Source organism: Hyperoodon ampullatus (genome assembly GCF_949752795.1).
Source record: "Hyperoodon ampullatus genome assembly, chromosome: 19".
Classification (NCBI taxonomy): Eukaryota; Metazoa; Chordata; class Mammalia; order Artiodactyla; family Ziphiidae; genus Hyperoodon; species Hyperoodon ampullatus.
Genome location: NC_136932.1, coordinates 42,410,525 through 42,422,967, shown reverse-complemented (window position 1 = coordinate 42,422,967; position 12,443 = coordinate 42,410,525). Strand labels below are relative to the sequence as shown.

At 52.8% G+C, this 12,443-nt stretch overlaps 1 protein-coding gene and 1 long non-coding RNA gene across 2 annotated transcripts in view; one reads left to right on the top strand and one right to left on the bottom strand.

The window, feature by feature from the left end:
* Positions 1-7,979: 7,979 nt before the first annotated feature.
* The window catches only part of CCDC92B (coiled-coil domain containing 92B), a gene marked incomplete at its 3' end in the record, with an annotated part of 6,920 nt that continues 2,456 nt past the window's right edge, over positions 7,980-12,443 (bottom strand). Inside the window, exons 2-3 of the mRNA XM_079726094.1 lie at positions 10,909-10,956; positions 7,980-8,572 (exon numbers count right to left, since the gene is read on the bottom strand). Coding sequence (XP_079582220.1) covers positions 7,980-8,572; positions 10,909-10,956 — 641 coding nt within the window. The remainder of the gene's footprint in view (positions 8,573-10,908; positions 10,957-12,443) is intronic.
* Positions 8,275-12,443, top strand: part of LOC307068299 — a 6,705-nt gene continuing 2,536 nt past the window's right edge. Inside the window, exons 1-2 of the long non-coding RNA XR_013811436.1 lie at positions 8,275-8,333; positions 10,506-10,629. This is a non-coding gene — a long non-coding RNA (uncharacterized lncRNA). The remainder of the gene's footprint in view (positions 8,334-10,505; positions 10,630-12,443) is intronic.

The window sequence follows — 12,443 nt, the reverse complement described above, 5'->3', positions numbered from 1 at the left end:
ATCCTCTGACCACTTTCTCTATCGTCTGGTGGTCCAATCACATATTAAGCAGACTATTTCTTACTTTCAAGCTGCTTCCACCAATGTCTTTTCACCATAGTCTTAACAACAACTACTCCCATCACTTTCCCCAACTATTTCCACCATTGCCTATACATTGTGCTATGGTTAGGGTGACCATGTGATGTATCATGCAAACCAGGACACTATGGGAGTGAAAGTGGACACTATTAATAATGACCTTGGGACAACAGGCATAAACCAACACTGTCTTGGCCAAACTAGGATGTCTGGTTCTCAGGTGAGGAGTCCAGCTGCTAGACCAGGGGACTTCTTGAAGGCAATGACCATACCTTATTTATCTGGGTAACCCCAGCATCTCCCCAGAGACTGATGCATAGTAGGTGCTTAATGCACAGTGGTTGGTTGAATGGAGGTCCCGGGTATAGGCAGAGCCAAGCAGTCCCTTAGAGGCCTCCACAGGGTTTCACCAGATACTTATAATATCTGGGCTTTCTGAGCAAATATTCCTTTTATGTACTGTATGCTTTGACCTTTGTATACAGAGCTTCAGATCATTTCCATGATGCCTAGCTGAGACCCACCAGGCTGAGCCCTGGAGAGGCACCAGCCTATACCTTGCCCTGGCCTTACTCCTATGTCCTCCTTATGATCAAGGTCTGCGAATGCCTACTGATAAGTAAGGAAGGGTGCTAATGACCAGTCTGTCCAGGGGCCTAGTGACTAAGCAGTCCCAGCAGCCTTTGAACCTGCAACATGGCTTCTGTGGATCCTCTTCCCATTTCCTTAGCAGGCTCCTGTTACACAGTCCCCATCCTCAGGGCTGCCTGCCTGCGTGGTATTCCCCATCTTTATGGCCTCTGGGTACAGATGCTAAGTGAATACGAAGGGAGGTTTACCGAGGCTGAGACCTACCCTACATAATTAGTCTGCTTAAAGCCTCCCATCTCCCTAATTATTGTTATGATGGATGCACCCATTCAGCTGGGCATTCCTATTTCCCCCCCATTTTCAGAGTTCCCAAGGGGTTGGAGAGGTGAGCTGGGACCCAAACCCCTCGGATTGCAGGAAGGAATCCCCTACCCCGATTGGCCTGACTCCAGGAACCCATGAGAGAGGAAGTGCTCCACCTCCCTCAACCCAAACCTGTGTGGGCAGAATTGCCAGGAGGGGTGACAGTTAGCAAGACTCCCTGGGCCTCAGTCTCCTGATCTAAAAAATGAAAGGATTGAAAAAAATGATCTCTGAGTTAGGTGGTGCTGACATTGCACATCTCTGCTCTGTACTGTGACTCTGGGCTCAGCCTAGAACCCACGGGGTCTCCGGGGGGACCCTAAGGCCAATCCCTCTCCCCCTTCCTCTTCTTCTCTCCTTTTTCTCTACTTGAAATGGGACCCCAGAGTCCTGGTAGATGTTTACCCAGGGCTGGGCCTTCCCTTCCTCAGCTACCTGGGGAGATAAAAGGCCAGGGACAAGCAGAGGGAGGCCTGGGCCATACTTCCTGGGCCTGTTACAGGTCCAGTCTTAGTTCACCCTGGGCTCAAACCTGATCCCCAGAGGCTGGAGCGAGGAACGAAGGTGGGGCAGCCAGGGCTGCCCTGTCTCCTCCGCCTGGGCACACTGGGTAGGAAGCCATATGCAGGTTGGCCCTCCAGATCTATGGGTTCTGCATCCGCATGAATGGTTCAACCAACCACGGATCAAAAAAATAAATTAAAAAAAAATTTTTTTTGGCGGCACCATGGGGCTTGTGGGAATTCCCCGACCAGGGATTGAACTTGGGCCACAGCTGTGAAAGCGCTGAACACTAACCACTAGACCCAGGGAACTCCCAAGAATATTAAAAAAAAAATTCCAGAAAGTTCCAAAAAGCAAAACTTGAATTTGCTGCACTGGCAACTATTTATATAGCATTTACATTGTATTTACAATTTACACAGTATTTATGACTATTTACATAGCATTCACACTGTACTAGGAATTATTAGTAATCTAGAGATGATTTAAAGTATAAGGGAGGGGACTTCCCTGGTGGCCCAGTGGTTAAGACTCCATGCTCCCAATGCAGGGGGCCTGGGTTTGATCCCTGGTCAGGGAACTAGATCCCACATGCATGCCGCAACTAAGACCCGGTGCAGCTAAATAAATAAATAAATAAATATTTAAAAAGAAAGAAAGAAAAAAATATATATATACCAAAATGTTAAAAAAAAAAAAAGTGTAAGGGAGAATTGGGTATTCCTGGCAGTCCAACAGTTAGGACTCTATGCTCTCACTGCCAGGGGCCTGGGGGTCTGGGTTGGATCCCTGGTTGGGGAACTATGATCCCACAAGCAGAGCAGCATGGCCAAAGAATAAATAAATAAATACAGAATAAGGGAGGATGTATGCAAATACTATGCCTTTTTTTTTTTTTTTAAGGCCTCATCACATGGCTTGAGGGATTAGTTCCCCAACCAGGAATCAAGTCTGGGCCCCTGGCAGTGGAAGCACAGAGGACTAACCACTGGACTGCCAGGAAATTCCCATTTTCTATCAGGGTCTTAAGCAGCCTCAGATTTAGTTTCTGTGGAGGAGGGGGGAGGGGGAGGGAGCTTGGGGGAAGTGTCCTGGAACCAATCCCCTGTGCATGACTGTATGTGACTTCATCTATCTCCATCCCTGACTCCTTCACTATGTGACCTTGAGCAAGTCGTTTACCTTTTCTCAATGCCAACTTCTGTGGGAGAAGCATCACGGGAAAAGAGACAAGAAATCAAGGTCTATGAAATCAAGCTCAGATACCATTGTGTCTGTGAAACTGTTTCTCAGTCCTGGCAGCTGGAAGCAGTCACTCCCTCCTTAGAGTTCAGCAAATATTTTATTCAATGTACTTTATTAGTTGGGGTCCACTTGTTTCTCCCCCATTGATTATTTACTCTTTGACATCATCAGGTCTCATGGGGTTAGCAAGGCACTAAAACTCAACTCAAAATGGCTTTTAAAAGTGTGTCACAGATTCGAGGAGACTAAGGAAAAAATAACTAAATGCAGTGGGACCCTGGATAGGTTCCTGGAACAGAAAAAGGACCCTAGGGGAAAACTTGGTGAAATTCAAATAAAGTCTGTGGTTTAGTTAATAGCCATGTACCAATGTTAATTTCTTGGTTTGGATAATTGTACTATGATAAAATAAGATGTTAACATTAGGAGAAGCTGGGTGAGAGACATACAAGAACTCTGTATCATTACTGCAACTTTTCTCTAAGTCTAAATTTAGGTTAAAATAAAAAGCAGAAAACCCCCACAAATTAATGCTGATAATTTAAATACAAAAGTGGCGGGGGGGCTGCTTATTGGTCTATATAACTGAAAAAGGCACGGGTATATGGGCTGCAGGCATAGCAGGATCCAGGCAGCTTAATTATCAGGAACTGTCAAACAACAAGGTCCTACAGCACAGGGAACTATATTCAATATCCTATAATAAACCATAATGGAAAAGAATATGAAAGAGACTATATATGTATAACTCAATCACTTTGCTGTACAGCAGAAATTAACACATTGTAAATAAACTATATTTCACAAAAATTAAAAAAAAAAAAGAAAGAAACACTCATGACAGGAAAAAAAAAAAAAGGAATTGCCTCCATCTTTCTTGGTTTTACTTCTTTTGTGGAGCTTCATAATCAGGTAGCCCCATCCCTGGTGATGGCAAATGGCCTACCAGATTTCCAGGCTGATATTCTGCCATTTTAGCCACCCAAGAATTTGTCCTTCAGTAGTTCTGTTTGGTTCCCTCCTGTACCCCTAGCACCTAACGTGGTGTGTTAAATGAATGGTTACAGTAAAAGTTCTGAGTTGGACTCTTATTGGCTTAGAGTTGCATGCCCATCTCCAGCCCAATCAGTGTGACCTACCTTACCTGGGTCACATGGGTGGGGTCAGACTCCTGCAACACATTGACTAAGCTGGGAGAAGGCTGTTGCCTGAAAGGAAGTAATAGGTACTGTCATCAGAAGGTTGCAGGCAAAACCAGTATGTCCCCTGCATCCTTAGAATGCAGAGCTGCTGCTTTTTCTCCTAGAGCCATCCACAACATAGACCTACACTGAAAATGTACAGGCCTGAAGATGCTGAGTGTGCTGAGCTCCCAAACCACAGTCCTCGGATAGCTCTCGGTAGTGGAGGATAAGATTAGGGCTCTTCTCTGGGTTGCTGGGCTTCTTGCAGCTGGATCAGATGGAGATGGTTGTCAGGGAAGAAGAACTGGCATAGCCAAGTCCAGAAGCCCAGGATTCCTTCTAGGCCAGAACAATGGGCAATTCCAGGCACGGAACCCTTCCAATCTATCCCTGCCAAGCCTAGCCAGGAGCCTCTAATCTAAGGTCTTGTTTGTTCATTTGGGTTGGGGTGGCATGGAGAGAGGGACAGGGCTAACCTGAGCAGCATAACAGACATCTCCGATGAACGCCTTATGCTTTATGTGAGGAATACCTACGGAGGGGACTTCAGAGTCTCAGCTGCCAGTCTCACCCAACCCACTGGCTAACTCCCAAACCATTCGCTATCTCCTCCATGGCCTTTCCACAGACCTGTGGTGGGCTGAGGGGATGGGGGCGCAGAGTGCCCACAGGAAAAAAGTGTGACTTGGGTGTTTTTCAGATATTTTATTAAGAATAAGGCATATGACAGTCACCCCTAAAGCACAGGGTTCTATTTCTGTGGGTGAGTGAATACACTCTGAAAAGCATTGGATTAAAAAGCGCAGCCAACAGAGAACTTGGAGCAGGATCCCTCTGCCGCGCCCAAGGGGCTCCTGCCAGGTGGTTCTGAAGCCTTGCACATCCCCCATTCAAGGCTGGCACCTCAGCGAGAGGGTGCTTAGAGATCCCTGGCTCTCCGTGATGAGGAGATGCTGCTCCACACCCTCTCGGCATCCTTCCTCTCCATCAGGGAGACCTCTATTCTGCTGCTTGTTTGGGGAAGGGCTACCCCATTTCAGCCCTGGCCTGGTCCCCCAAACTGCAGGCTACTGTGGGTGGGATATTGGGGGGCAGGGGTACAAAGCCTCATGCTGTATTGCCCACAGGTCCCTGACTGGCTTCCAGAATGGGGAGGGGTCCTCACCTGCAGCTCCTGGCTCCAACTAGGGCCCCTGAGTGTCCATGTCAACACATTCCTCCCCCAATGGGGATTCATGCAGCAGAGAAGAGGGGAGAGGTGGAGGGCAGGGAGAGGGAAGGAAACAACCCTTTCCCTTCTAGCCACCCAAACTTTTTAGGGGCTCGAGGGAGGGGGTCTTTCCTTTGGCAGGGCGGGTCCCCCAGGCTAGGAGAAGGGGAGGGCCAGAAGCTGAGGGCAAGGCTGAGGAGTTTCTGACCACTGAGGCCAAGGGCAGGCCACTGACTCCCAGTCTTATTCTGCTGCCCTGAGGCTTCTGTTCCAAACCCAGGTGCAGGAGAGAGGAAGGAAGCCTCTGTCCATTATTCCCAGGAGAGGGAGAGGGAAGGGGAATTTCTGATAAAATTGGAACCCTGTATTTGCCTTGGCCCCTGCCCCAGCTTGCTGAGTGGAGGTGGGGGGGGTGCTTGCCTTATCTCCTTTCCCAGGCACCCCGACACCTCAGCTGGGAGTCAGCGAGTCAGCCGCTCCAGCACGCTGGACCTTCGTCTGGGGTATCTCCAAGTACCTCACAATTAAGTGTCATCATCTCTGATTGCTGAAAGAGGGACAGGAGGTGGGAGGTGCTGATGGGGTCACTTGGGGAGAGGCAGGCAGGCCACGGGAGGATCCGTGCGGTAGGGGGCTTTGGGGCCCCCAGCCAGACAGCTTGGGTACACAGGAGGAAGAGGGCTATTGCTATAGAGCCGGGGGAGGCCAGGTGGGCGTAGCTATGGCTTTTAGTGGGTGGGTGGGTGGGTGGGTAAAGTACTTCACCATCTCTGTAGAAGAACTGATGTAACAAAGTCACCCAGTTCACCCCAAAAGTTTGATTGTGGAAGATGAGGGTGCCTCCAGAAAGACCCTCTTTCCCTCCTGCCCAGGATCGTCTGGGCCCCATCAAGTGAGAGCAGCCAAGAGCAGAGAGAGGCCTCCTCACTCAGGCCTGTTCTGAAAGGGAAGGCAACGGGTCGAGGGGTACAGTGAGTCACCCACACTTGAGGGGACACAGAGGGTAGAGGCACAACCACAGAGGCTGGGGAGGGGAGAGGTGGGAGCAGGCAAAGCAAGGACCCTAGGCCACTACTGTGGCCCCTTAGACTGGACAGCACGGTCCGTCCCGAGGGTGCCCCAGTGGCGGACACCTAGACCAGGGCTGGTTATTGCTCAGTGGTCTCAGCAGTCCTGAGCTGGGAGGGGGCTGCATGTTTGTGAGCTCACTGGTGTCCTGCCCCCTCTAACATATACAGTGAAAGAGGCTGTAATTGGGGTTCTTTCCCCCTCTTCTTCATGGGGCTGTGACCGAAAAAGGGTTCATCACCCTAGAGACCTCCCAGGCCCCTGGGTGACAAACAGAAGGCTCAGCCCCAGCCAGGGTCAGGACCTGCCAGGATGGGGTGCTTGTGTGTGAGATAAAGGACTCTCCCTGCCCCATGTCCTCCCATGGCAGCCCCTGGAAGACCTCACAGGCACTTAGGACTTGATGCAGGACCAACAGAGGAGGGATGGCATGAGAGGACAGGGTTCTAGGGATTTGTCTTTCTTTCTAGGCCGGACAGGGTGGGGGCAATGAACTGGACTGGAGCTTCACTTCCTGCCTTTGGTCGTGACGGGGAGATGGGGAGAAACGCGTTAGGAGGTGGGCAGTATTCTTTCCTTTTGCCACTCCCCAGCCTAGAGAGAGGGCACTGAGCACCCCACCACTGTCAGGTCTGATAGGATTGGGGGCATTCCTGGAGAGGGCCAGGCTGGGGCCTAACCTGTCCATTCCCTCCCACCCCTACCCCCAGCAAACCCAAACCTCTATCAACAACTGCCACTTCCAAGAAGCCGGGCCCTTCCTCCTGCCTCTGGGTGCAGCCAGCTAATTAGGAAGCTGGGCAAAATTAGCACCAATAAACAGGACTAGGAAAACTCCCAGGGCAGCCTTCAGGTTCCCAGCTACCTCCTGAAAGCACTTTCTAACCCTTCCATAAGCCTGATGAGGCAGCCTGACTCTGGCGTGTCCCCAGAGTCTAAATACCTAGGTCGGCATCCTGGGGAAGAACTGAGCTGGAGACAGCTCTAGACCAGGACCTGCCACCAAACCCATTCTGTAATCTTCTCTAAGGGTCTCTGGGTGCTAATTTCCATAAGTTCAAACTTCAGTAAGTCCACACTTTCCCCACCAGAGGCTCTGGAGGAGGCGACTTCTAAAGTGTTCCGTGCTCACCTGTGTAAGGACCTATCAGCAGGGTAGGGGGTAGGAGAAGCGGCTTCCAAGGTAAAGGTCCAGCCTCTAGACCCCAGCCCGAACCTCCCCTTGGAGGAAGGCTCGGCGGGAAGGGCAGCCGTGGGGGGCTGGGGGAGGCCGCAGCGGGGAGCTGGAAGGCCTAAGGATGCTAAGGGCCACTCTGGTTCCTTTCCGTAGGCCGCCCAGGCTTCCCCCTCCCGCCAAATGATTGTCAACTTTCCCGGGGCAGGGCGTGACCCCCGCCCCTTCCCCTCCCAGTGGCAGGGTGGGGACCAGATAAAGATCGGTACTGTGAGTCCTCTCCTAGAAAAAAGGATGCATTCGCTGGGCCCCGCGGAGGAGGTCCCCGGCGGGAGGGGAGAGCTCAAAGCTTCGGCGTTGTTGGCAAATACAAAAGGCGGGGGCGGCTGGGAGGGGCGGAGGGGCGGGGGAGCAGGGGCCGCCTCCGCCCGCTCCCTGGGGGAGGACCGGCTGCCTCAGCCCCTGGGAGCCGCCCGCGCGGCCCGAGCTGCGTCCCTAGTCGGGCCCCGGGCCCACCTTCCCCCGCTCCCCGCCCCGCCCCTCCCCGCCGGCCCCGCGCTTACTCCGGGTCCGCCGGCGCACTGGGCGGGCTGGGCGCGGCCGGCGGGGTGGCTTGGTCAGGGGGCTCCTGGGGAGGCGGCTGGCGCGGGCTGCGGCCACTGGGCCGCGGGGGCCTCCGGGCGTAGAGGAAGAGCGCGGGGTCTGGCATGGCATCGGCGTCGTCCGGGGCGCCGGCCGAGCGCTCCCGGGCGGCCCAGTCCCGGCCGGGGCCCTTGGCGGCGGCCTCGGCTGCGGGCGGGCGGCGGGCCCGCTGTGCGCGCCGGCGGATCCGGGGCTCGGCGGCGGCGGCGGCGCCGGGGCCCGGGCGCGGAGTCTGCAGTTTCTGGCGCGCCGCGTGCAGCTGGCAGGAGAGGTAGGCGGCCGCCTCGGTGTGCTTCTGCAGCTCAGTGCCCAGCACGGTGGCTCGGTGGCTGCGGCGACGCAGCTCCTCCAGGAAGCGGCGCTCCTCGGCGCGCAGGCTGCAGCGCAGCGCCGACACGAGCGCCTCGCGCTGCGCCACCTCCCGCCGCAGCTGCGCGTTGGCCGCCGCCCGCGCCGCCAGCTGTGACTCCAGCTCGCGGCACTTGCTCTCCAGCTCCCGGGACGCCAACTCTGGGCAGGGGAGAGGGAGGGGAGAGTGAGGGTCCCCGTCTGGCTGTACCTGCACAGCTCACCGATCCTCGGAGCGAAGCCCGGCACCCCCCCCCCCCCCGACTGCACGTCCTGCGGCGCTCGCCCTCACTCCCCACGTGCCTGCGACGCTGGCCTGCCTTTTTCCTCCTCGAGGCCCTTGCACCTATCTTGCCTTCTGCTTGGCCACTCTGATTCTTCAGTGCAACCCTTAAGTTTAAGTGCAGATCCTTCCCTGACCATTTATTCACTCCATGACTGTTTGTTGAGCCCTGACTCTGTGCGTTGTATTAGGCATTGTGGGTATGGTGGATAGTAAAACATTCCTCACGAAGCTCACAGCAAGCATAGTGGGAGAAGTATGTTACATAACCACAAAAGAATGTGAGGTTGCATCTGTGACACGTGCCAATACCAGGACTGTAACAGGAGACTGTGACCTAATCAGGGAAGGCTTCTCAGCCGAAGAGCAACTTGGGCTAGGATCTGACAGGTGAATAGGAATTAAGTGATGAACAAGGGAGAGAAGGGTGCTTCGGATAGAGGGTATGACTTATGCAAAAGCCCCGTAGCAGGAGAGACATACAAGAACAAGGGACTGAAAGAACTGGGAGTGTGAGCAGAAAAGGGGAGTCAGTGTGCTGCGAACCTTGTTTCCTTCATAAAGAGCATTTATTACATTTTGTGGGGTTTTTTAAACTTGTTTATTGTTTGCCTTTGCCCACTGCATTGGGTTTCAAACCTGGATGTACACTGGAACCATCCAGAGAGCTTTAAAAAATAGTTTCCTGGGCCCTATCAAAGTATCAAGTACTGGGAAAGGGTACTTCTTGAATCTTCCCTGGTGATTCTGATGTACCCCCAGGGTTGAGGACCCCTACCTTCTGGATCATAAACTCCATTTCAGCAGAGTCTGTATCCCAGGACTGGCACGTATGAGTGAGAATGGTGACAAAGGGTAGGTAAAAGGTGACTCTGGAGGGGATATGAAAACCACCAAGTGATTTTCATATAAAAGGAGGACAAGGAAAGAGAGCTCTCAAGCCCACTGAGAGAGAAAATAAAAACCAGGACACTGGGGCAGTGCCTTGAGCCCAGATGACCCCAAAAGCCCTTTCAGAGGAAGGACAGTAGGTGGAGTAAAAGCTACTATTGTCACAGAACTGTTCTTGCATGGTGTCTGGGATATGTGACCCCTTCCTCCAAGCACGTAGGCACAAAGAGGCCGCCCATGACTGCCACTTAAAGCGGTTGGCAGAATTAGTTCAGGGCCACAAGTGTTTAGACGTTTATGCATGATATGCAAAGCAGTTAGTAGGACTCCTAGCATTTTACCTTAACCTTAAACTTCCAGCCTTCCCCATGCCTAACTCTTGGTCCTGTAGCTGTTGATCTATAAGTAGCACATCAATATGGCAGGGAGCCCATTCTTAAAACCCTCCTGGCCAAGAAATACTGCTTTTGTGATTCATTTTAAATCAAGCATTTACTGAGTCCCTCTGCATGTCAGGTAATGTGCTTGCACTGAGAGGCAGTGGGTGACACCCAGTCCTAGTTCTCAGAGATCATATAATCTGGAGATTAAGATCTCAACAATGCAGCCCCTTCCATTTAAAAACATTAATTGTGGCAAAAAAACAAGGAACCGATTTTGCCATCTTAACCATTTTTTAAGTGTACAGTAGTGTTAATATACTCACATTGTTGTGCAACAGATCTCTAGAATTTTTTCATCTTGCAAAACTGAAACTCTATACTCATTGAACAACATCTCCCCACACCACTCCCCATTTTATGGGTGAAGTAATAATCTATAAACAAATACTTTAGTGGAGTTTCTACAACGGCAAGAAGTCACGCTTTTGTAAAATGAAGAATTTGCTAATGTGCATGTGTCTCTTTGCTCCTCCTCTAGACTATGTTCCTTGAAGTCAAAGACCCCATATTGCCATCGTGTTGAATCTTGACACTCAGCATCTTGGAGGGTGTGGACACGGACTGTGAGAATCACTTGTGCAAGGATGCGAAGGATTAGGGAGGTGGGTCACAAAGGAATGAAGTCAGCCATGTGGACTTCCTGGACACCATCTCCTTCCTGCTTTCATTTTCCCACTTTGGACAGAGACAGGGGTAGAGGGCACTATGTATGGTGGTGCAGGTTGTTCATTGCACAAGGTCACCCAGCTGAGTGGGCAAATGAGGCTGACGTCCTGCACTCACTCAATAAGCTGAGGAGTGGCTGTCCCCAGGTCTGGACCAGGGGTGGAGAAGGCTTGGGTCCTAAGTGGTGGGGAAAAGGTGACCACTTGTCCTCTTACCTTGTTGGTGAGATTGGGCCTCTTTCATTTCCAGGTCATGGGTCAGTTCTGGGGGCAGAGATAAGAAAAGGCAGTCGTGTGTATGTTAGAGATAGAGAGAAAGAATATGTGTGTGAGATCAGGAATCACAGACCAGTAAAAGTCAATAAGGATTCTCAGAAACCATCTAAACTACCCCCGCTCCATACTTATTTTACTGCAGCCCAGAGAGGGAAAGAGATGAAAGAGAGGTGTCACAGGCATAGCCTGACAGCCCAATCTAGCTGATTCTAAGCCCAGAGATCTTTCCAGTGTAAGCTTTGTGGCCTGGATTTGGGGGTTAGTTCAACCCTTGTGGGACTGAGGCTTGCTTTTAGGGCTGGGGGGGTAGTATTTGCCCCTTCCCAGAGGTGATGTACAAATACTTAACATGCCAACCAATCAGAGCCAGCCTGGAGGACCCCTGCTGCCCAGGGCACATTCTCTTTACTGTTTAGTTGGTGGGTCTGGGAAGGCTGGAGTGTCCTGGGCTGCTTGGGGACACTAAAGGGGGATTCACGGCAGTGGCTATTTACCAATAGGACACGTGCGTTTCACTGTTGTCACAGCCAGTACTGCTGAGCCTGTGCTCTTTTCTGAACATCAGCCCTGCCCTTTCTAAGCTCTGGTTCCGCCACTTTCCGCAGGGCAGGGAGAAGAGCTTCAAGGAGGACAGCGCCACCTGGTGAAGCAAAGCCTGCATGGCGCTCGGCTGGGCGCTGAGCGGGTGGGGCGGGGCAGCCAAGGGCACTGGTGCAGGAGCAGTTTCCTCCTCTGCCTGCCTGTCTTCCCAGTCCCCAACCCTTAGATCCCAGAATGCCCCATCCCTCAGCCAGCTGGGTTGGATCATTTTTCCAGTCCACTCCCCACTCCCCCCAACTCCATCAGGGCTCAGGGGCTGGGAGGGGGGCAGGGGGGAGCCCAGGAGCCGCAGCTGCCTATGATGGAGGGCACCTGCTCAGGAGAACCTGGGTGTACCTGCAGGGATGCAGCCTGGTGCCCAAAGGGAGAAGGTGTGAACGTGGGGGTGGGGAAGGTAGCAGATCTCTGGGTCCACTGCCCAGCAGCACCAACAGAGAGAGACTCACCCTGTGGGCCCTCTGTCTGCCCTTCCTTGCTGCCCTCACCAGGCTCTTCTAGGGACTAGGGGCTTTTCTGGAGGTGCCTTCTCTGGGGAGGCCAACAGTTGCCAGGAGACAGACAGCCTGGAGTGCCTGGGCCTTTTGCTGTGACCGGAGCCTGAACCTCCTCCCTGGGGTCCCTGGGAGAACTCTGATGCCTCCACCCTGCCAGGGCTTCCTGGGGCCAGCTTGGCCCCTCCTCCAAGGCCCTGTGATGTAACCCAAGGGGCCCAGGACTAGGTTTGGGGATGTAGCCCAAGGGACTCTGGCTCTGTCACTAACTGCCTCTGGGCTTGTTTCTCCTTAGCCCTTAACCACTAGAGTTGGGAGGGGGGAACAGAACCCCAGCTGGGCTCCACTCCCCCATCCATCAAGTCTCCCTGCCCATCTTCCAGC